The following is a 24,454-nucleotide window of genomic DNA, read 5'->3' as shown; positions in this document are numbered from 1 at the left end:
CACCCAGCGAACAGAGCAGTCTAGGAAGGTTGACGTCTCCTTCCCCACTTTGCCCCTCCGTCGGACCCAGTCACTGGTATCTCTGCAGATGGCTAACCCAGTTGCCTGCAGTGAACAGACATTCCAGGGATTTGCACCTGCCTGAATCGCAAGGAAGTCTGCCAGGCCCCTGCAGACTGCCGCTATCTAGCAGGAGGAAATGGGGCCTGACATCTTTGAGTGCTTGATGCAAGTGATGGGAAGGAGGTGTTCACTGAGGCTTAGCCCCGTCCCTGATGGATGCTGCTAACAGAACAGAACAGAACAGACAACTTTGCGGGGTTCTGTCTCTGTTCCTGCCGGAATCGCCTACAGAAGACAGGCTGTTCTGAGTTCAAACGTCTTTGCTGCTAGAGGTTTGTGTCCTCTTTGCTACTGGAGGTTTGCGTCCGATCACCTCTCTGGGTCGGTCCTGCCCTGGAAGCTTCCTGGGTTTGTGAGCAGTGTCAGGAAATCCCCCGCTCACCGGTGGCTTCCTCTGGTTGCCCAGGGAGACAGGGGGTGTGGCCTCAGAATATCCAGAAGTGAGCGTTCTTCCGTTAAATAAAAACGGCTGTTGATCTACCTGCAGGGAACTGCTGCTCTGGTGTGGGCACTCAGCTGACCCTTTTCTCCTCTGTCTCGCGCCCCAGTGTCAGCACTGAGCGGCCGCAGTTTATGCTGGGTCCACACCCCTCAAGAGATCCCCCAAGAATCTGAACTCTTGGGGGATAGGCACCCAGACCCCGATTGGGAGTGGGGGGGAAGCTAGAGTTTCATTCAGTTTTACGCCCTCCCGGCCGTATTGTTGCCTGGGGAGGGCTGTTGCACTGCACCACAGGTAAGTGCCGCCAAGGCTTGATTTCCCCTCAGCAGAGTGCCCTCTCCTTGCTCATGTGTCTCAGAGTCAGCGCTGACCTGACACAGCTCAGGCACTGTGCACTCCCCTCGAGAAATCACCCAATGATCCGAACTCCTGGGGGATAGGCCTCCAGACCCCGAGTGAGAGTAGGGGCTCTCAACTCTCAGCGGAGAAGCTAGAGTTTTATTCAGTTTTGTGCCTGGCCCCGTAATGTTGCCTGGGGAGGGCTGCTGCACCTAATCTGCAGGGAAGTGCCGCCAAGGTGTGACTCCCCCTCAGTAGAGTGCTTTCTCCTCGCCCGCATGTCTCAGAGTCAGCGCTGACCAGTCGCGGCTCGGGCACTGTGCGCTCCCCTTGAGAAATCACCCAAGGATCCGAACTCCTGGGGGACAGGTCCCCAGACCCCGAGTGAGAGTGGGGGGGAAGCTAGAGTTTCATTCAGTTTTATGTCTGGCTGTATTGATGCATGGGGAGGACTGGTGCACCGCACCACAGGGAAGTGCCGCCGAGGCGTGACTCCCCCTCAGCCGGGTGCCCTCTCCTCACTCGCGTGCCTCAGAGTCAATGCTGACCAGTCACAACTCGGGGACTGTCCACTCCCCTTGAGAAATCACTCAAGGATCCGAACTCCTAGGGGACAGGCCTCCAGACCTCAGTGGGCGGGAGGGGAGTGTTGGGGATTCAGGGTTGCCGGCAAAGGATTTTTAAAGTTTTATTCAGTTTTATGCCCGGCAGGAGAACGCCACGGCCCCCCAGTAGGGGAGGTAGGTCCAGTTTTTAGAAGGTCTCTCCTGTGGAGTGTAGTGGGAGGGCCCTTAATTTCTGCCCGCTTGTTTAATTGTGGGGCTCTTGAGCCAGTCTCATGGGGGTGGGGGACTCCCGTCTGCTTGGTGGTGGATTTTGTACCTTTTGTTTGCATCCTTGTGATCACAGCTTGCCTCAGCGGTGTTGATGTGCGTTCTTCAACCTTCTCTCTTGGTGAGGCTCAAGTCCACCAGGATAGTTACTAAATTCCTGTCCCTTCACTCTCCTTCTGGACGGGAGCCTCTGTTGAAAGCTGGGTTCAGGCCGCCATCTTGTCTCCCTCCTCTAATTTGATCTTATTTGCTATCCAGATTCTGAGTTCGATTTCTGACATCTCAGGTATTTGTTTGTGCATGGGATCTTGTGCTGTGTCTGTCCCATTGTTCCTTGGGGGAGTTGATCTACTCTGATTGTTCATATGCCAGAGTTTTTCTGTTGATTTCACCTCATGAGTGTTTTTCACTGTTGCCTCTGGCCGTCCTCCGAGTTGGGGATGTGTCTCTCCAAGATTAGATCCCAGCGGGATCACTCTATTTTTTCTGGATCTCTGTCGGGACCGACCCTGTGTAGGTTCTCTCGGGCTGCCCCAGCCAGGCAGTTCTGGTTGTGGAAGACTCAAAAAACTATTTATGGTATTATTATTCCATTTATGAACATTCTGGAAAAGGCAAAGTAATAAGGAAAGGGTATTGCCAGGACTTAGGTTTGGGTAATGTTTTCACTATACTCAGCTAGCACAAAGAATTCTTGGGATGTGGGTTGGATCTTCACTCCAGTGGAGTGATAGGTAGTTTTGACTGTATTTGTCAAAACTCAGAGAAGTATACACCACAGAGAGTGGATTTTAACATATGTAAATTGTTACTTTGTATTTAATTTATTCTTCTTTTTCTAGTTTCTTAAGTTAAAAGTAGAGATAATTCTTCTTATTAATATTGTTGACCTATACTATAAATTTCTTTCTAAATGCTGCTTTATCTACAACCCACAAATTATGAGTGTTGTATTTTCATTTTTATACAGTTTAAAACACATTAGTTTTCTTTTTGATTTCTTTTTCTTGCCCAGTGTTATTTGGAATTGTGGTATATATTTTTCAAATACTTGAGAATTTTCTTGTAGATCTTTTTTTATTGATTTGTAATTTAATTTCACTGTTGCATAACAGTGGTGGAACAGAACTCTGTATAACCTGAATCTTTTTAAATTTATGAGGCTTACTTTATGACCTATAGTTGGAACTGTTTTATAAAATATTCTACATGAATTTGAAAAAAATACTGTTTTTCCATGGGATTTTTACATAAATGTCAATTAAGACACATTTTATGATAGTGTTCTTAATCTTCTGCATTCCTACTTATTTTCTGTTTATTTGTATCAGTTATCAGAATAGGGTGTTGAAATCTTTGACTATAATTTGTCTATTTGTTTTTTGCAGTTCTATCAGTTTTCCATATATACTTAATTTTTTTGGGGGGCAGGGGCTGAGGGGAGAAGTCGGTTTTATTCTGATGTCCAGGCTAGAGTGTGGTGGTATCATCACAGCTCAATGCAACTTTGTTCTCCTGGGCTCAAAATATCCTCTAGCCTCAGCCTCCCAGTTTTAATTTTTTGATACAAATAATTTATAAAGTTATAAATTATAGTTGTATGTATTTATTGGGTACAAAATGATATTATGGCTCATGTACTTAAGTACAAGATATCTCATTATCTATGTTGAAACATTTCAAAATCCAAAATCTGAAACACTTCTGGTCTCAAAAATTTCAGATAAGGGTGATGCAACCTGTGTATCTTAAAAGTAGAAAAACAAAAAGAAAAAATCTTACTCTTCCTGTCTGAGATTTTGTACTCCTGGATAATCATCTCCCCATTTTCTCCAGGGCCCTCTACCCCTGCCTCAGCCTCTGATAACCATCATTGTGCTGTCTGATTTCTTGAGTTTGATTGGTTTAGATTCCACATACAAGGGAAAACATACAATATTTGCCTTTCCGTGTCTGGCTTATATTACCTAGCATAATATTGTCTTGTTCCATTGATGAAACAAATGACACAATTTTTTTTAAGGCTGAATAGTATTCCATTGTGTGTGTGTATTTCACATTTTCTTTTTTCAATGAATAGTATTGCAATAAACATGGGAATACAGACATGTCTTCAACATACTGATTTCAGATCTTGTGGGTAAATACCCAGAAGTGGGATTGCTGGATCATATGGTAATTTGATCATATGGTAATGTGATCTTCCAGGGTGTTGAGGCAGTCTGCTTTTCCATGTTTCTGGCGTTTTTATGTTGGTGGCTTCTTTAGGGCCTCTTCTCGCCAAATAGATAGTAGAACTGGTACTTCCATTCTCCTCTGCTGCGAACTCTGTTATTTGGTGAAGAATTAGGTCATAGGTAGTGTGCCTGGGTCCTATTCTGGACACTGGACTAAGCAGGAGAAGGGTGAATGTACTGTGTGGCTTTACCACTATTTCTTAGCTGGTTTTCTTCTGTTCCCTTGTGGTTGTCACCATGCCACTATGGCAGGGCCAGCAAGTGGTGCAAGGCATGCACTCAAAGTGGGTTTGGTCATGGGAAAGGGCATGCATGGAGAAGGATGTCCACTGGGTCTGGAACTCATGTACACTGGCCTAGGTTTTCATGGTACCAAGCATACGGGCAGAACAAGGTGAAAACCTGGTGCAGTACCACCACAGGGTATAGTGGGCACACAGGGCTGTGCCAGCCTGTTGTTTGAAGCAGGAGGAACAGGCTTCTGGTACTAAATAGGCCCTCAGGTCACACACAGCACATACACAGAGATGAGTGGGTCCACTGGGTGAATTACGTTTTGTGTATGATGCTCCTAAGGGTCCAATCTCAATTTTCTGTATATGGATATCTCGTTTTCCCAATACCATTTATTGAAGACTTATCCTTTTTCCATTGTGTATGCTTGGCAGTTTTGTAGAAAATCAATTGACTGTGCTTGTGTGGGTTTATTTCTGGGCTTTCTATTTTGTTCTATTGACCAGTGAAATCTATTTTTATGCCAGTACCAGGCTATTTTAATTAACTGTTGTTTTTATAGTATAGTTTGACAGTAGATAGTGTTATGTCTCTGGCTTTCTTGCTTTTGCTCATTATTTCCTGGGCTATTGAGTTTTTTTGTGGTTTCCTCTGAATTTTAGGTTTATTTTTTCTATTTCTATGTAAATTGGTATTTTGTTAGGGTTGGATTGAATCTGTATATCAATTTGGGTAGTATGGAAATTTTGAAAATATTAATTCTTTTAATCCATGAACACGGCACATTGTTAATGTTTCATTTTGGGGGTCTTGTTCAGTGTCTTTCATTAGTGTCTCATAGTTTTCAATGTACAGGTATTCCACCGACTTAGTTAAATTTATGCCTAAGTATTTGTGTTTGTGTGTGTGTTTATTGTGATGAGATTGTTCTCTTCATTTCTTTTTTAAGATAGTTTGTTTTTATCATATAGAAATGCTACTGACTTTTTATGTTGACTTTGTATTCTACCATTTTATTTGTTTGTCAGGTGTACTAGTTCTTCGTTGCAGTATTTATGGTTTTCTGTATATACAATTATGCCATTAGCAAATTAAAATTTCACTTATTTCTTTTTTATTTGAATGCTTTTTTTTTCTTTGTCTTGTTCTATTGCTCCAGGAAAGACTTCCAATATTATGTTGAATAAAAGTGGCAGGAGTTGGCATCGTTGTCTTTTTCTGGAATTATTACTGTTATTTTGTTATTTTCTGGTTGTTCTGTAGCTCCTTTGTTCTTTTCTTACTATCTTTGTTAGTAATTAGAAGATTTTCTTTATTAATATGCATTAATTCTTTTTATATTATGTATAACTACTATAGGTTTTTTCTTTGTGGTTAACATAAGGCTTACATAAATTATCTTATTATTATAGCATATAGTCTATTTTAAGCTGTTAGTAACTTAACTTTGATTGCATATAAGAACTCATTTTTGCTCCATCCTTTCACACTTTATGTTTTGATGTCATGAGTTTCTGTATCTAGATATTTATATGTTTACCCAGATTTGGAACGTTTTCTCCTGTTATTATTATTTTTTTTTAATAAACTTTCTATTTCTTTCTCTTTCTATTCTCCCTTTTTTTCACTCAGGAGATTCCAGCACTCACAACTTATAATGCAATAAATGGAGAGGTTTACCTTCTTTAACTTCAAAGTTGGAGGAGTTTAGTCATTTAATTTTTATCAAACTACTGCTTTTCAGCCCCAGTACCTTCATTCTGCTTCACAATGTACTTTTAATATCCTTATGCTGAATTTTAAGAGAAAAAAATTTTTTTTTAATATTAGGTACATACCACATGCACTTGCGGCAGACTGCTTTTCTTAATAGGTTATGAAGTAATTCAAGAGGTATGGTAACGGCTGTATTACTGAGTGGTACTGGTAAATACTAGCACTATTTTTTATCATATCTCAACCTTTTGTTTCTAACTTAGTGACTGCTGCTGTAGAATCAGGAGCAATGATATTATTAGGTTTGTTTTGTTTTGAACTATGATTTTGTAGCAACTGAGTTTCCTAATTTTAATCCCTTGGTGGCAAGATCCAGGTTCCTTTTCTAACTCCTATACTGTTAATGTTAAGTCTCTTGATGTTGTTCTCTACATCTTATAGGCTTCTTTTCTTTTCATTTCTTTTTCTTTTTTCTCTTCTTTTTATTTTCTAATAACTATGATTTAATAATAAAAAAGTTTATTATTAAATTTTACTATTTATGTTCAATTTTACTATTTGTGTTCTCTGTTGCATTTTTCATCTCATTGTATTTTTAGCTCTAGAATTTAAAAAAAAATTCTAATCTCATGTTCAATTTCTTGTTTTGTTCATTTATTGTTTCTCTTATTTTTTGAATTGTTTCTCTGTGGTTTCTTCAAGTTTAGTGAGCCCCTGAAAATAATTATTTTGGACTGGCAGCCAGTTTGTAGATGTCTGTTTCTTTGGGATCAGCTTCCGGGAAAATACTGTCTCCTTTCTTTCTTGTGTTTCCTATGGCTATACATTGATGTCCACATATTTGGTGGAGCATTATCCTCATTCCAATTTTTTGTGCTGGTTTTTGTGAAAGACCTACTCTTTTGGGAGGGTGTAAGGGCATTGGCTAGATGATATATAACAGTTCTGGTTTTAGTTAAGGAGTAGCAATGTACTATAGGTGCAGCTCTGTTAGCTGATGTTGATGTTCCTGAATATGGCAGGGATCAGAAAATATCAACTCCTTGGTTGTTCTGAGCAGCAGTGAGGGCTGTTGGAGTCTTTGATGGCAGTAGCCCCTATGGTCCTCTCAGTCTCTTTTTCTCCCACCAGGGAATTCCTGGCTAAGAGGATCCCTCTTGTCTCCACGTCTGATTTTGGGGTTTCCTTGCAATGGCCCAGTGTCTCATGATTGGCATCTATGGAGAGACCACAGAGCCAATGCTTTAATCACGAGTATGTGTAAAGGCACTATGGTTCTAGGCTTTGGGGTGGTAATGGTTCCAGTACCCAGGGCAGACACCACCACTACCATGTCCATTATAGTTGTGAGACATTGGTGCTCATGAAGCAGATGGACAGCCAAGGAAGGGGAGCATAGGTATGGACATAGTTACTTTGGCTTTGGGATACTGAGTAAGGCCAAGCTCTATGTGAGCACTGAAGTAATAACTGTAACATGGGAACACATAGGACAGGGAGTGCATATTCACTATGTTGTTGTTTCTGGTGTCTGAGGTGTCTGACATAGTGGAGCTACACAGTCAGTGTCTGGAGTGTGCACATTTGTGACGTAGCTGTGGCTCAGAGGTTGGGGCATTTGTATATTGGGAGAGGTGGTGGCTTTGGTTTTGGAGCTGGACAACAGTAGTTGCTTCTTGAGCAGGGCTGTGTACAGCCATGCCTCCCTCTCTGAAGTTACCTGATGGGAATGGGTATTGGTTACCTCAGTGGCAAAAGATGACAGTATCTGCAAAGTAGCAGGTTACTGGGGACATAATGGTTCCTGTTGCATATCTGGCACTAGTAGTTTCTCTCCTTTGTTCCTAGCCGTCTGTAGAAATCTTAGGTATGTTGATATAACCAGTCATCCTTTCTGTGTTACTGTAATTTCTTTTTTTTTAAATTTTTTTTATTATTAAATCATAGTTGTGTACATTAATGTGATCATGGGGCACCATACACTGGTTTCATAGACCGTTCGACACATTTACATCACACTGGTTAACATAGCCTTCCAGGCACCCTCTCCGTTATTGTGCTAAGACATTTACATTCCACATTTACTAAGTTTCACATAGACCCTTGCAAGATGCACTGCAGATGTAATCCCATGAAACCCCCTCCCTCTGCCTACCTTCCTCCTCCCTCCCTTCGCCCTTCCCCTTATACTTAGGTTGTGACTGGGTTATAGCTTTCATGTGAAAGCCATAGATTAGTTTCATAATAGGGCTGAGTACATTGGATACTTTTTCTTCCATTCTTGAGATACCTTACTAAGAAGAATATGTTCCAGCTCCATCCATATAAACATGAAAGAGGTAAAGTCTCCATTTTTCTTTACGGCTGCATAATATTACATGGTGTACATATACCACAATTTATTAATCCATTCATGGATCAATGGGCATTTGGGCTTTTTCCATGACTTAGCAATTATGAATAGGGCTGCAATAAATATTCTGGTACAAATATCTTTGTTGTGATGTGATTTTTGGTCTTCTGGGTATATGCCTAGTAGAGGAATTATAGGATTGAATGGCAGATCTATTTCTAGATCTCTAAGTGTTCTCCAAACATCTTTCCAAAAGGAATGTATTAATTTGCATTCCCACCAGCAGTGTAGAAGTGTTCCCTTTTCTCCACATCCACGCCAACATCTCTGGTCTTGGGATTTTGTGATGTAGGTTAATCTTCCGGGAGTTAGATGATATCTCAAAGTAGTTTTGATTTGCATTTCTCTGATGATTAAAGATGCTGAGTATTTTTTCATATGTCTGTAGTCCGCGCCCCTGTCTTCTTTAGAGAAGTTTCTCTTCAAATCCCTTGCCCAGCCTGCAATGGGATCACTTGTTCTTTTCTTGCTTACACATTTGACTTCTCTATAGATTCTGGTTATTAAACCTTTGTCGGAGACATAACCTGCAAATAACTTCTCCCATTCTGAGGGCTGTTTGCTTGCTTTACTTACTGCATTCTTGGCTGTGCGGAAGCTTTTTAGTTTGATCAGGTCCCAGTAGTGTATTTTTGAAGCTGCTTCAATTGCCCATGGGGTCTTTCTCATAAAATACTCGCCCAGACCGATTTCTTCAAGGGTTTTCCCTGCACTCTCTTCTAGTATTTTTATACTTTCATTTCTTACGTTTAAATCTTTAATCCAGTGAGAGTCTATCTTAGTTAATGGTGAAAGGTGTGGGTCCAGTTTCAGTCTTCTATAGGTTGCCAAACAGTTCACCCAGCACCATTTGTTAAATAGAGAATCTTTTCCCCACTGAATGTTTTTAATTGGCTTGGCAAAGATTAAATAATGGTAAGTAGCTAGATTCATTTCTTGGTTCTCTATTCTGTTCCAGATATCTACTTGTCTGTTTTTGTGCCAGTACCATGCTGTTTTGATCACTGTCAATTTGTAGTATAGTCTGATGTCTGGTAGCATGATTCCTCCTGCTTTGTTTTTATTTCTGAGTAATGTCTTGGGTATTTGAGTTTTTTTTCTGATTCCGTATAAAATGAAGTATTGTTTTTTCAAGATCCTTAAAGTATGACAGTGGAGCTTTAATAGGGATTGTATTAAAATTATATATTGCTAAAAAAAAAATTATATATTGCTTTGGGTAGTATGGACATATTAACAATGTTGATTCTTCTCAGCCATGAGCATGGTATGTTTTTCCATTTGTTAACATTTTCAGCTATTTCTTTTCTTAGAGTTTCGTAGTTCTCTTTATAGAAATCTTTCACGTCCTTTTTTTTTGGGGGGATAAACTCCCAAATATTTCATCATCTTTTGCACTACTGTGAATGGGATAGAGTCCTTAACTCTTTTCTCAACTTGACTATTGTTGGTATATATAAAGGGTACCGATTTCTGAATGTGGATTTTGTAACCTGAGACGCTGCTATATTCTTTGATCACTTCTAAGAGTTTTGTTGTAGAATCCCTTGTGTTTTCCAGATATACAGTCATATCATCTGCAAAGAGCAAAAGTTTGATCTCTTCTGACTCTATATGGATACCCTTGATCACCTTTTCTTCGCAATGGGCAGCCTTGTCTGGTTCCTGATCTGAGTGGAAATGATTTCTATTTAACTCCATTCAATACGATATTGCCTGTGGGTTTGCTATAGATGGTCTCTATCAGTTTAAGAAATGTCCCTTCTATACCAATTTTCTTAAGTTTTCTGACCATGAAGGGATGCTGAATATTATCAAAAGCTTTTTCTGCATCAATTGAGAGAATCATATGATCTTTGTTTTTTAATTTGTTTATGTGCTGAATTATACTTATAGATTTACAGATATTGAACAGGCCTTGAGACCCTGGGCTAAAACTGACTTGGTCATGATGTACAATTTGTTTCATATGTTGCTGGATTCTGTTTGTTCGGATGTTGTTGAATATTTTTGCATCTATATTCATTTGTGATATTGGTCTATAATGTTCTTTTCTTGTTGGGTCTTTTCTTGGTTTGGGGAACAGGGTGGTGTTTGCTTCATAGAACGTGTTGGGTAGTCTTCCTTCTTTTTGTACCTTTTGGAACAGGTTGAATAATATAGGTACTAATTCCTCTTTAATGGTTTGGTAGAATTCTGATGTGAAACCATCTGGTCCCGGACTTTTCTTTTTAGGGAGGTTTTGTATGGTTGATGCTATTTCCGAGCTTGATAATGGGCCTGTTCAACATTTCCACTTGATTCTGGCTAAGTCTTGGAAGGTGACATGCTTCCAAGTATCGGTCAATTTCCTTTATATTTTCATTTTTCTCAGAGTAAAGTTTTTTGTAATATTCATTAAGGATTTTTTGGATTTCTGAGGAGTCTGTTGTTATTTCATCTTTGTCGTTTCTGATTGATAAGATTAGAGATTTTACTCTTTTTTTCCCGATTAGGTTGGCCAAAGGTTTATCTATTTTATTGACCTTTTCAAAAAACCAACTTCTGGATTTATTGATCTGTTATATAATTCTTTTGTTTTCAATTTCATTTAATTCTGCTCTTATTTTGGTTGTTTCTTGTGTTCTACTGGGTTTAGGGTTGGAATGTTCTTCATTTTCCAGTTGCTTGAGATGTCCCATTAAGTTCTTAACTTCCTCTCTTTCCATTCTCTTGAGGAAAGCTTTCAGTGCTATAAATTTCCCTCTTAGGACTGCCTTTGTGGTATCCCAGAGGTTCTGATAATTCGTGTCTTGATTGTCATTTTGTTCCAAGAATTTGGCAGTTTCCTTCTTAATCTCATCTTTGACCTAGCTATCATGAGAATAAGGTCATTTAACTTCCATGTTTTTGTATCAGTATGCAGATTCCTGTTGTTACTGAGCTCAACTTTTATTCCATGGTGGTACAAGAAGATGCAAGGAATAAGTTCTATTCCTTTAAATGTACTGAGGTTAGACTTGTGACCTAAGATGTGATCGATTTTGAAATATGTCCTGTGGGCTGATGAGAAGTATGTGTGTTCAGTTTTGTTGGGATGAAATGTTCTGAAATGTCTGCTAAATCTAAATATTGGATGGTTAGGTTTAAATCTAAGATTTCTTTGCTCAGCTTCTTGCTGATCCAACACTGCCAAAGGAGTGTTGAAGTCTCCGATATTATGGAGCTGGAGGAAATTAAATTGCTCATATCTGTTAAGTGTTTTACTTATAAATTGAGGTGCATTCTTGTTGGGTGCATAGATATTAATAATTGCAATCTCATCATATTGAGTATTACCCTTAACGAATATGAAGTGACCATTCTTATCCTTCATTCCTTTTGTTGGTTTAAAGCCTATTGTATCTGAAATAAAATTGGAACACCTACTTTTTTCTGATTACCATTTGCCTGAAATATGGATGACCATCCTTTCACCTTGAGTCTATATATTCTTTTAAGGTAAGATGTGATTCTTGTATGCAGAAAATATCTGTCCTGAGTTTTTGTATCCAGTCAGCTAACCTATGCCTCTTTAGAGGACAGTTTAAGCTGTTCATATTAATGGAGAACATTGATAAGTCTGGTAAAGTTTTGGGTATCGAGTTTTTCGAAAGTCCGATGGACATTTTTAATCCTTTTTCCAGGGTGGAAATTGGAGTTTGATCAAAAGTTTCTGAGTGAGTTTACTTTTGTGGTCGAGGATTGGGTTGGTCATTGTGGTGGATAGGTCTGAGAATATCCTTAAGAGCTGGTTTGGTTATGGCAAATTTCTTCAATGTATGAATGCTATTAAAGTATTTAATTTCTCCATCATAAATAATACTCAATTTGGCTGGATACAGGATCCGGGGATGAAAGTTATTTTGCTTTAGGAGATTAAAAGTTGATGACCACCCTCTTCTGGCTTGAAAAGTTTCAGCAGAGAGATCTGCCATCATTCTAATATTCTTCCCTTTGTAGGTAATGGCTTTCTTCTGTCTGGCTGCTTGCAGAATTTTTTCCTTCATATTAATTTAGTGAAGTTAATTATGATATGCCTGGGGGATGTCTTATTGGGATTCAGTCGTTCTGGGGGTTCTGAAACTATCTGGTATCTGAATTTCAGAATCTCTAGGCATGTCTGCTAAATTCTCTTTCATAATTTCATGGAGAAGGGCCTCTGTGCCTAGTGAGGCCACTTCATCCATTTCAGGGATTCCAATGGGGCATATATTATCATTCCTTGAATTATCCCAGAGCTCTGTGAAAGAATGATCCGTTTTTGCTCTCCATTTCTCTTCCTCTTTGAGAGTTTGGGAGCATTCAAAGGCTTTGTCTGCAATGTCAGAAATCCTTTCTTCTTCTTGCTCCACTCTTTTGCTGAGGGATTCTACTGTATTTTTCAGCTCTTTGAGAGCTACAGATTCTTGCTTCAGTGTATCTAAATCTTTGGTGGTTTTGTCTTTAAATTTGTTAAATTCTTAAGACAACTTTTGAATTTCTCCTCGAATTCCTAATTTCGACTTTTGAATTTCTGCTTGAAGTTCTAATTCCCAATTTTCCTCCACTTTATTGATCTTGTTTGCAATCCAAATTCTGAATTTGATTTCTGACATCTCGGCCAGTTGTTTATGAATGGGATCTTCAGTTGCATCTGCCATATCTTTCCTTGGGGGGGTGTCGATCTATTCTGGTTATTCATATTACCAGATTTTTTCCGCTGATTCTGCCCCAGGATTGTTTTTACTCCCTTTGATTTTTCACCTGGAGCTTTGTCGAGGACCTGTACAGTGCTGTGGCCTGAGAAACTGGGGCCCTGTTTGGTGTGGTGGGGCTAAGTGGTTTTCTTGTTTTCAGCTGATTTCTGTTCAACCCTAGTGAAACAGTTACTCTGGGTTGAAGTCTCAGCTATTGAGAAATACCAGCACTTAAATCACCCCCACAGGCAACAATTGGAAAAGGAAAATCAAATCTTCCTACAACCACACACCCAGGACACCACCTGAATAGTCCTCAGGTGATTGGCTCAGTTCAAAAGTTCCAAATTAATTGTCTCAGTCAGCACCTGTCTCAGGTCGGAGAGTTTAAAAGGTCTCTGGGACCTGGATCACGGGGGTCTGATGACTACTCTGTTATGGCCTGTTCCAGTGCTGCGTGGAGTCAGGAGGAGCCACCCAGCAAATCGATCAGTCTGTGAAGGTTGATAACACCTTCTCTGCCTTGCACCTCTGTCACAATCAGTCACTGATAGCCCTGAAGTTGGCTGACTCAATTGCCTGTAGTGAACAGATACTCTAGGGGTTTGCACCTGCCTGATTCACAAGGATTCTATTTCTGTTCAGCTAGGCTGCTGCGCTCTGCCTCTATCTAACAGGAGGAGGCGAGTCCTGACAACCTGGGGCGCTTGATGAAGGCTGAGGCGTGTTCACTCAGTTCCAGCCTCGCCTCTGATTGATGTTATTGACAGAATACAACAGAACAACTTTGCAGGGTTTTGTTTCTGTTCATGCTAAATTCTTCTGTCAGTTCTATCCTGCTGCCTTCCTTTGTCTGTAGGCTGACGATTCCCTGAGGGTCAGGTGTATCTTAGGCTCAGTAAAGCTGTCCTCTTTGTTAGCTCCACCCTGGGAACTTCCCGGTCTGCGCTCCACCCAGGTCAGTACCGCCTCAGGCAAATCCTTTACTCACAGGGCCTGCGTTTCCGTCCCAGATCTGTTGCCGTCCTCCTCTGGTTGCCCAGGGAGACAGGGGGTGTGGCTTCAGAACATCCAGGAGTGAGCCATATTGTTGTTAAAAGGTGGGTGCTGTTCGGTGCCTCAGGTAAGTGCTGCTCTGGTGTGGTTCCCACTCAGCTGACTGTCCTCTTCTCGCTCCTGTGTCCCAGAGTCAGCACTGACCAGCTGCAGTTCAGGCACTGTTCACAACCCTCGAGAAATCACCCAAGAATCCGGACTCCTTGGGGACAGTCCTCCAGACCTCAGAGTGAGAGTGGAGGGGAGTGCTGGGAGCTCAGAGTTGTAGGTAGAGAATATATACAGGTTTATACAGTTTTATGCCTGGCCGTATTTCTGCTAAAAGACCTCTGTTGCTCTGTGCCTCAGGGAACTGGTGCTCTGGTGTGGTTCCCTCTCAGCTGACTGTCCTCTTCTCACTCCCATGCCCCAGCATTGCACTGACCAGCTGCAGTTTAGGCACTGTCCACACCCCTCGAGAAATCACCCAAGAATCTGGACTCCTGGAGGACAGGCCTCCAGACCTCAGAGTGAGAGTGGAGGGGAGTGCTGGGAGCTCAGAGTTGTGGGTAGAGAATATATACAGTTTTATGCCTGGCCGTATTGCTGCTAAAAGATGGGTGCTGCTCTGTGCCTCAGGGAACTGCTGCTGTGGTGTCGCTCCCTCTCAGCTGACTGACCTCTCCTTGCTCCCATTCCCCAGAGTCAGCACTGACCAGCTGCAGTTTAGGCACTGTCCATACCCCTTGAGAAATCATCCAAGAGTCTGGACTCCTGGGTGACAGGACTCCAGACGTCATAGTGAGAGTGGAGTGGAGTGCTGGGAGCTCAGAATTGCAGGTAGAGAATATATACAGTTTTATACAGTTTTATGCCTGGCAGGAGAACACCTTGGCGCCCTAGTATGGGAGGTAGGTCCAGTTTTTAGAGGGTCTCTCCCGTGGAGTGTAGTGGGAGGACCTTTGAACTCTGCCTGTTTGTGGGGCACTCCGAGCCATCATCTTGGGGGAGGGGACTCCCTTCCGCTTGGTGGTGGATTTTGTACCTTTTGTTTAAATCCTTTTGGTCACAGCTTGCCTCAGTGGGGTTGATATGCATTCTTCAACCTTGTCTCTTGGTGCAGCTCAAATCCACCAGGTTACTTGCTAAATTTCTGTCCTTTAACTCTCCTTCTGGACGGGAGCCTCTGTGGAGAGCTGGTTTCAGTCAGCCATCTTCTCTCCACCCTCCTGTAATTTCTTAAATTGAGCTCTCAGAGACATTTTTGGTTTTTCTATAACTGTCTTTATTTTTTATTTTTCTTAGTGGGACGAAGGCTGACTAACTCTGCCATTTTGGTGATATCCTTTACCCCATGTAATGATAATTAAAATTTTACTCTGCCCTGTTGCGTGTAAATTGGCAGTTGTATATAAAGCTAGTAGAGTAAGAATGGATTATTTTGGTCAGAGTCTTTCATAAGTGGTAAAATTGTAGAGAACTTCAGTAGACAAAATATTTGTTTGTCTCTTTTTTTGATGTGATGGTAACAACCACTTGATATGTGATGCTGATATCCATTAGTTCATTATATGCTGAAAAGTTGTAATATTATTTCTTTTAAGCTTTCTTGAATTTTTAGGTGTAATGTTTCTATAGGGAGATACTTTCTTTCAACTAGTAGTGATTATTTGGTGCTATAGGATAAGGGCTTGGTTCTTTCTCTTTATAACTAATTAAAAACTATTTAAAATGAATAGAGTTTAAAACAACATTCATTCTTTTTTTTTTCAAACTTAAGGAAATTTATTTTTATTTTTGAAGTATTTTTCTTTTTTTTTATTAAATCATAGCTGTGTACATTGATATGATCATGGGGCATCATATACTCGATTCATATACCATTTGACACATTTTCATCACAATGTTTAACATAGCCTTCCTGGCATTATCTCAGTTACTGTGCGAAGACATTTACATTCTACATTTACCAAGTTTGACAAATACCCTGTAAGATGCACCACAGGTATAATCCCACCACCCACCTCCCTCCCCTCTCTTTCCCACTTCCCCCTGTTGTTAGGTTGTAACTGGATTATAGCTTTCATGTGAAAGCCCAAAATTAGTTTCATAGTAGGGCTGAGTACATTGGGTACGTTTTCTTCCATTCTTGAGATACTTTACTAAGAAGAATATGTTCCAGCTCCATCCATGTAAATATGAAAGAGGTAAAGTCTCCATCTTTCTTTAAGGCTGCATAATATTCCATGGTGTACATATACCACAATTTATTAATCCATTCGTGGATCGATGGGCACTTGGGCTTTTTCCATGACTTAGCAATTATGAATTGGGCTGCAATAAACATTCTGGTACAAATATCTTTGTTATGTTGTGATTTTTGGTCTTCTGGGTATATGCCCAGCAGAGGAATTACAGGATTGAATGGCAGATCTATTTTTAGATCTCTGAGTGTGCTCCATATCTCTTTCCAAAAGGAATGTATTAATTTGCATTCCCACCAGCAGTGCAGAAGTGTTCCCTTTTCTGCACATTCACACCAACATCTCTGGTCTTGAGATTTTGTGATATAGGCTAGTCTCACTGGAGTTAGGTGATATCTCAAAGTAGTTTTGATTTGCATTTCTCTGATGATTAAAGATGATGAGCAGTTTTTCATATGTCTGTAGGCTGTGCACCTGTCTTCTTCAGAGAATTTTCTCTTCAATTCCCTTGCCCAGCCTGCGATGGGATCCCTTGTTTTTTTCTTGCTGATGCATTTGAGTTCTCTGTGGATTCTGGTTATTAAACCTTTGTCAGAGATATAACCTGCAAATATCTTCTCCCATTCTGAGGGCTGTTTGCTTGCTTTACTTACTGTGTTCTTGGCTGTGCAGAAGCTTTTTAGTTTGATGAAGTCCCAGTAGTGTATTTTTGAAGCTGCTTCAGTTGCCCGTGGGATCTTCCTCATAAAATACTCGCTCAGACCGATTTCTTCAAGGGTTTTCCCTGCACTCTCTTCTAGTATTTTTATAGTTTCATTTCTTAAGTTTAAATCTTTAATCCAGTGATAGACTATCTTAGTTAATGGTGAAAGGTGTGGGTCCGGTTTCAATCTTCTACAGGTTGCCAACCAGTTTACCCAGCACCATTTGTTAAATAGGAAATCTTTTCCCCACTGAATGTTTTTACTTGGCTTGTCAAAGATCAAATAGCGGTAAGTAGCTGGATTCAGCTACTTGATTCAGCTACTAGAGAATCTCTTGATTCTCTAGTCTGTTCCAGACATCTACTTCTCTGTTTTTGTGCCAATACCATGCTGTTTTGACTACTGTCGATTTGTAGTAAAGTCTGAGGTCTGGTAGTGTGATTCCTCCTGTTTTGTTTTTATTTCTGAGTATTGTCTTGGCTATTCGAGGTTTTTCTGATTCCATATAAAACGAAGAATTGTTTTTTCAAGATCTTTAAAGTATGACAGTGGAGCTTTAATAGGGAGTGCGTTGAAATTATATATTGCTTTGGGTAGTATGGACATTTTAACAATGTTGATTCTTCCCAGCCATGAGCATGGTATGTTTTTCCATTTGTTAACATTTTCAGCTATTTCTTTTCTTAGAGTTTGATAGTTCTCTTTATAGAGATCTTTCACATCTTTTTTAAGGTAAATTCCCAAATATTTTATCTTCTTTGGTCCAACTGTGAATGGGATAGAGTCCTCAAGTACTTTTTCAACTTGACTATTGTTGGTGTATATAATGGCTACCGATTTATGGATGTTGATTTTGTAACCTGAGACGCTGCTGTATTCCTTGATCACTTTTAGGAGTTTTGTAGTAGAGTCCCTAGTGTTTTCCAGATACACAGTCATATCATCTGCGAAGAGCGAAAGTTTGATCTCTTCTGACCCTATATGGATACCCTTGATCACCTTTTCTTCCCTAATTGCGGTGGGTAAAACTTCCATTACAGTGTTAGAAATCAATGGAGACAATGGGCAGCCTTGTCTGGTTCCTGATCTGAGTGGAAATGATTCCAATTTAACTCCATTGAATATGATATTGGCTGTGGGTTTGCTGTAGTTGGCCTCTATCAGTTTAAGAAAAGTTGCTTCTAGACCAATTTTCTTGAGTGTTCTGATCATAAAGGGATGTTGGATATTATCAAAAGCTTTTTCTGCATAGATTGAGAGAATCATATGGTCTTTGTTTTTTAATTTGTTTATGTTCTGAATTACATTTGTATATTTACGGATATTGAACCAGCCTTGAGACCCTGGGATAAAACCAACTTGGTCATTGTGTACAATTTGTTTGATGTGTTGCTGGATTCTGTTTGTTAGGATCTTGTTGAATATTTTTGCATCTGTGTTCGTTAGTGATATCGTTCTATAATTTTCTTTTCTTGTTGGGTCTTTTCCTGGTTTTGGGATCATGGTGATGTTCATAGAACGTGTTGGGTAGTCTTCCTTGTTTTTCTACCTTTTGGAACAGGTTGAGTAATATAGGTCCTAATTCCTCTTTAAAGGTTTGGTAGAATTCTGACGTGAAACCATCTGGTCCCGGGGTTTTCTTTTTAGGGAGGTTTTGTATAGTTGATGGTATTTGTGAACTTGATATGGACCCGTTCAGTATTTCCACTTGATTCTGGCTAAGTCTTGGAAGGTGACGTGTTTCCAAGTATCGGTTAATATCCTTCAGATTTTCATATTTTGAGAATAAAGTTTCTTGTAATATTGATTAAGGGGTTTTTGAATTTCTGATGAGTCTGTTGTTATTTCGTCTTTGTTGTTTCTGATTGATGATATTAGAGATTTTTCTCTTTTTTTTCTGATTAGGTTGGCCAGAGGTTTATCTATTTTATTGACCTTTTCAAAAAACCAGCTTTTACATTTATTGATCTGTTGTATTATTCTTTTGTTTTCCATATCATTGAATTTTGCTATAATTTTGGTTATTTCTTTTCTTCTACTGGGTTTGGGGTTGGAATGTTCTTCCTTTACCAGTTGCTTGAGATGTCCCATTAAGTTGTTAACTTCCTCTCTTTCCGTTCTCTTGAGGAAGGCTTGCAGTGGTATAAATTTCCCTCTTAGAACTGCCTTTGCGGTGTCCCTGAGGTTCTGATAGTTTGTGTCTTCATTGTTGTTTTGTTCCAAAAAATTTGCAATTTCTTTCTTAATCTCATCTCTGACCCATCTATCATTCAGCCTAAGGTTATTTAACTTCCATGTTTTTGTATGAGTATGCAGGTTCCTGTCGTTACTCAGTTCAAGTTTTATTCCATGATGATCCGAGAAGATGCAAGGAACAATTTCTATTCCTTTAAATTTACTGAGGTTAGACTTGTGACCTAAAATGTGGTCAATTTTGGAGTAAGTTCCGTAGGCTGATGAGAAGTATGTGTATTCAGTTTTGTTGGGATGAAATGTTCTGTAGATGTCTGCTAAATCTAAATATCGGATGGTTAGGTTTAAATGTAAGATTTCTTTGCTCAGCTTCTTGCTGGAGGATTGATCCAACACTGCCAAAGGAGTGTTGAAATCTCCAACGATTATGGAGCTGGAGGAAATCAAGTTACTCATGTCTGTTAGAGTTTCTCTTATAAATTGAGGTGCATTCTTGTTGGGTGCATAGATATTAATATTTGAGATCTCATCATATTGAGTATTACCCTCAACAAATATGAAGTGACCATTCTTGTCCTTCCTTACTTTTGATGGTTTAAAGCCTACTGTATCTGCAAATGAAATTGCAACACCTGCTTTTTTCTGATTACCATTTGCCTGAAAATGGATGACCATTCTTTCACCCTGAGTCTGTATTTGTCTTTTAAGTTAAGATGTGACTCTTGTATGCAACAAATATCTGGCTTGAGTTTTTGTATCCAGTGAGCTAACCTATGCCTCTTTAAAGGGCAATTTAAGCCTTTCACATTGATGGAGAGTATTGATAAGTCTGGTGGAATTTTGGGTATCGAGTTTTTCAAAGGTGCAGTGGACATTTTGAATCCTTTCACCAGTGTGGAAGTTGGAGTTTGATCCGAAGTTTCTGAGTGAGTTTACTTTTGTGGTATAGGATTGGGTTGGTCATTGTGGAGGATAGGTCTGAGAATATCCTGAAGAGCTGGTTTACTTATGGCAAATTTTTTCAACATATGAATGTGATTGGAGTATTTAATTTCTCTATCATAAATGAAACTCAGTTTAGCTGGATACAAGATCATTGGTTGAAAGGTATTTTGTTTTAGGAGGTTAAATTCGATGACTACCCTCTTCTGGCTTGAAAAGTTTCAGCAGAGAGATCTGTAGTTATTCCAATATTCTTTCCTTTGTACGTAATGGTTTTCTTTTGCCGGGCTGCTTTGAGGATCTTCTCTTTCATATTAACTTTAGTGAAGCTAATTATGATATGTCTGGTGGATGACTTATTGGGGTTGAAGCGTGCTGGGGTTCTGACGCTGTCTGCTATCTGAATTTCAGATTCTCTAGGCATGTGTGGAAAATTTTCTTTCATAATTTCATGCAGAAGGGCCTCTGTGCCCATCGAGGCCACTTCATCATTCTCAGAAATCCCATTTATTCGTATATTGCTTTTCTTTGAATTATCCCATAGTTCTCTGAGTGAATAATCCGTTTTTGCTTTCCATTTCTCTTCCTCTTTGAGAGATTGGGAGTGTTCGAAGACTTTATCTTCAGTGTCAGAAATCCTCTCTTCTGCTTGCTTCATTCTGTTGTTGAGGTATTCTACTGTATTTTTCATATCTTTGAGGGCTGTAAATTCTTGCTTCATTGTGTCTAAGTCTTTGGTTATTTTGTCTTTAAATTCATTAAATTCTTGAGACAACTTTTGAATTTCTCCTCGAATTCCTAATTCATTTTATTAATCTTGTCTGCAATCCAAATTCTGAATTCGATTTCTGACATCTCAGCCAGTTGTTTATGAATGGGATCTTCAATCACATCTGCCGTATCTTTTCTTGGGGGTGTTTATCTATTCTGGTTATTCATGTTACCAGAGTTTTCCCTCTCATTCCGCCCCATGTTTATTTTACTCCCTTTGATTTTTACCCTGGGGCTTTGTCGAGGGCCCGTAGTATAGTGTTGTGGCCTGAGAAACTCGGCCCTGTCTTGTGTGGTAGGACGAAGTGGTTCTGTTTTGTTTTCAGGTGGTTTCCGTTCAATCCTATTGTAACATTTACTCTGGCTTGAAGTCTCAGCTGTGTGGAAAAACCAGCAATTAAGTCACCCCACCCACCCACCTCTGGCACCAATTGGGAAATGAAAATAAAACCTTCCTACAACCGCATACCCAGGGCACTGCCTGAACAGTCCTCAGTCTATTAGTTCAGTTCAAAAGGTTCAAATCGATTGTCTCAATCGGCACCTGTCTCTGGTGGGAGAGTTCAAGTGGTCTCTGGGAACTGGATCACAGAAGTCTGGTGACTACTCTGATATGGCTTACTCCAGTGCTACGTGGAGTTAGGAGGAGCCACCTAGCAAATAGATCAGTCTGGGAAGGTTGATGTCTCATTCCCCACTTTGACCCTCCGTCGGAGCCAGTCACTGGTATCTCTGCAGATGGCTAACCCAGTTGCCCTTAGTGAACAGATACTCCAGGGGTTTGTACCTGCCTGAATTGCACGGAAATCTTGCCAGGCCTCTGCAGTCTGCTGCTATCTAGCAGGAGGAGGTGGGGCCTGACATCTTTGAGTGCTTGATGCAGGTGGTGGGGGGAGGTGTTCACTCAGGCTTAGCCACGTCCCTGATTGATGTTGCTAAGGGAACAGAACAGAACAGACAACTTTGTGGGATTCTGTCTCTGTTTCTGCTAAAATTGCCTGCAGAAGACAGGCTGTTCTGAGTTCAAACGAGTTTGGTGCTGGAGGTTTGTGTCCAATTACCTCTCTGAGTTGGCCCTTGTCTGGAAGCTTCCTGGGTTTGTGAGCAGCGTCAGGCACGTCCTTTGCTCACTGGTGGACTCCTCTGGTTGCCCAGGGAGACAGGGGGTGTGGCTTCAGAATATCCAGAAGTGAGCCGTTTTGCTTTTGTTTGCGTCCTTGTGATTACAGCTTGCCTCAGCGGTGTTGGTGTGCGTTCTTCAACCTTCTCTCTTGTTGCAGCTCAAATCCACCAGGATATTTACTAAATTTTTGTCCCTTAACTCTTCTTCTGGATGGGAGCCTCTGTGGAAAGCTGGCTTCAGTCCGCCATCTTGCCTTCCCCCTCAACAACATTGATTCTTTAGATTCTTTTAGTAGTGACCATTTTTTTTATTGTTAAGTATCCATATGAACTCATGCTTTTAAATATACTTGAGGTATTTTACTTCTTTGCGATTATTATGTTTTTTGATAATTAATTATTTTTTATTTTTTTAAGCTGGCTTTTGAGTCTTTTTAGTACAGCCTTACTAGTTCATTGATTTTTATGCTAACTCATGTAATAAGATATTCTTGGTTTATATATGCATATTTTGTCTCATATCTGGAATCTAACCATTAGAAAAGAGGGGATCAAATGTTCCATAGTGGTACTGTGAGGGAGAAATCTCAGCAATAGGAAACTGCTATGGAAAGCAAAGCTAATCTGTTTTATTTTATACATGACTTGTATATAAATATTTGTCATTCAGTTGTGCTTTGTGTTTCAGATGTGTTAATTTCACAATCAGGTCACATAAGGTGATATTTTTCTTTTTATTTATTTATTTATTTATTTTTTTGTAGGTTTTGCCAATCAGTCAGATGATGATCAGGTGAATGTAATGGGTTTTCGCTTCTTGGGAGGTTCCCGAATTACTGTTCTTGCTTCCAAAACTTCTCGTAAGTAAAATCTGGTTATTATTTCTTTTTAAATTTCCTTCTGAGTGCACTGCCTCACCGAACATCCTTACGTCAATGATTTCTGCAAAGGGCAATATTCAGTTATATATAGATTAAACTAAAAGCCATACTATTAACTATATAGGATATAAAAAGTATGAAGGTGGGATTGTGTTTTACTGAAGATACGTAACTTTAGTTTTGGGAAAGAGGATAGTTTGAGTGAGGAGTTTAAAGAGTTGAAAAATGTTGTAGAATGTGAAAGTTACTAAATGTAGAATATAAACGTCTTAACACAATAACTAAGAAAATGCTAGGAAGGCTATGTTAACCAGTTTGATGAAAATATTTCAAATTGTATATAAAACCAGTGCATGGTGCCCATGATCGCATTAATGTATGCGGCTATGATTTAATAAAAAAAAAAAGAAAGAAAAATGTTGTTGAGATGGGTATGTGGTGAAGTAGGTTGTGAATGCTCCTTAAAATTGGAATTGATTGTTTTTTTGCATATACTCAGTTTTTTTCTTTTGGATATTAGCAAAGACAATGGTAAAGTGGATGACTTTTGATGAGACTAATTTCAGTAGTCAGAAATGTAGTAATTATATAATCAAGTTTGAATTTCAGATTTAAATATTCTTTATTGATTTGGTTGCTTCATACATGTGAGAATAATAGTTAAAACTAGTTGAAAGCTGACTTTTGTCTCTCTCTCTCTTTTTTTTTAAGAGACAGAGTCTCACTTTATCACCCTCAGTACAGTGCTATGGTGTCATACGCTCACAGCAACCTCCAACTCCTGGGTTTAGGCAATTCTCTTGCCTTAGCCTCCCAAGTAGCTTGGAGTACAGGTGCCCACCACAATGCCTGGCTATTATTATTATTATCATTATTATTATTATTATTTTGGTTGTTGCAGTTTGGCTGGGGCCAGGTTTGAGCCCTCTACCCTCAGTATATGGGGCTGTTGCCGTGCTCCTTTGAGCCTCAGGCGCTGCGCAAACTGACTTATCTTGTATATGATGTACTGAAGTTACTCAACTCACTGAGTTATGTACATCTTCTTGGATATAAAGATATTAAGAAAGGAAGTGATTAAAAAATTCATATTGAGGGAAAAGCATGCTTATATGTACACAAAGAGATACAGTGAAATAGTCTGGCTGACTACATTCTAATTTTAAAAATCTACAGTTCTCACAGGGGTCTTTCACTTCCTACTTATACATTTGTAGTTGTATTGGTTATTACCTTTATAGTAATAAGTAGTGTAAAATGGGCTTTCTCTTTTTGTAAAAGAAAGGCATTAGTAGGAGGAACATATATCCCATATAGAAATTGTAATAAAGTTTCTGTGGCCAAAATCCTAACAGGTTCTTGAATCTGTATATTGGGAGCTGGTGAAATAGAATAAGATACAACTAAAGATTCAAGAATATGTAGGTTACAAATATCAAAGAAAACTCTGAAAAGAATGAGAAGATGCTGTACTTTTCACGTTTATTGCAATTGATCATGATTATAGTCTTTTGTTCATTGGTACCGCTAACGTTTTTTTATTTTTCTAGTTGAATGATGGAATCATT

General features: G+C 39.6%; 1 protein-coding gene across 3 annotated transcripts in view; it reads left to right on the top strand.

Moving 5' to 3' along the window:
* Nucleotides 1-24,454, top strand: part of BBS9 (Bardet-Biedl syndrome 9) — a 610,039-nt gene that overhangs the window by 328,276 nt on the left and 257,309 nt on the right. For all 3 annotated transcript variants that reach the window (XM_053609065.1, XM_053609064.1, XM_053609066.1), the window contains one exon: nt 22,770-22,865. In XM_053609065.1, coding sequence (XP_053465040.1) covers nt 22,770-22,865 — 96 coding nt within the window. The remainder of the gene's footprint in view (nt 1-22,769; nt 22,866-24,454) is intronic.

The sequence above is a fragment of the Nycticebus coucang genome, chromosome 11 (assembly GCF_027406575.1).
Source record: "Nycticebus coucang isolate mNycCou1 chromosome 11, mNycCou1.pri, whole genome shotgun sequence".
Classification (NCBI taxonomy): domain Eukaryota; kingdom Metazoa; phylum Chordata; class Mammalia; order Primates; family Lorisidae; genus Nycticebus; species Nycticebus coucang.
Note: the sequence above shows the minus strand (reverse complement) of the source record. Positions and strands in the feature narration are given on the sequence as shown.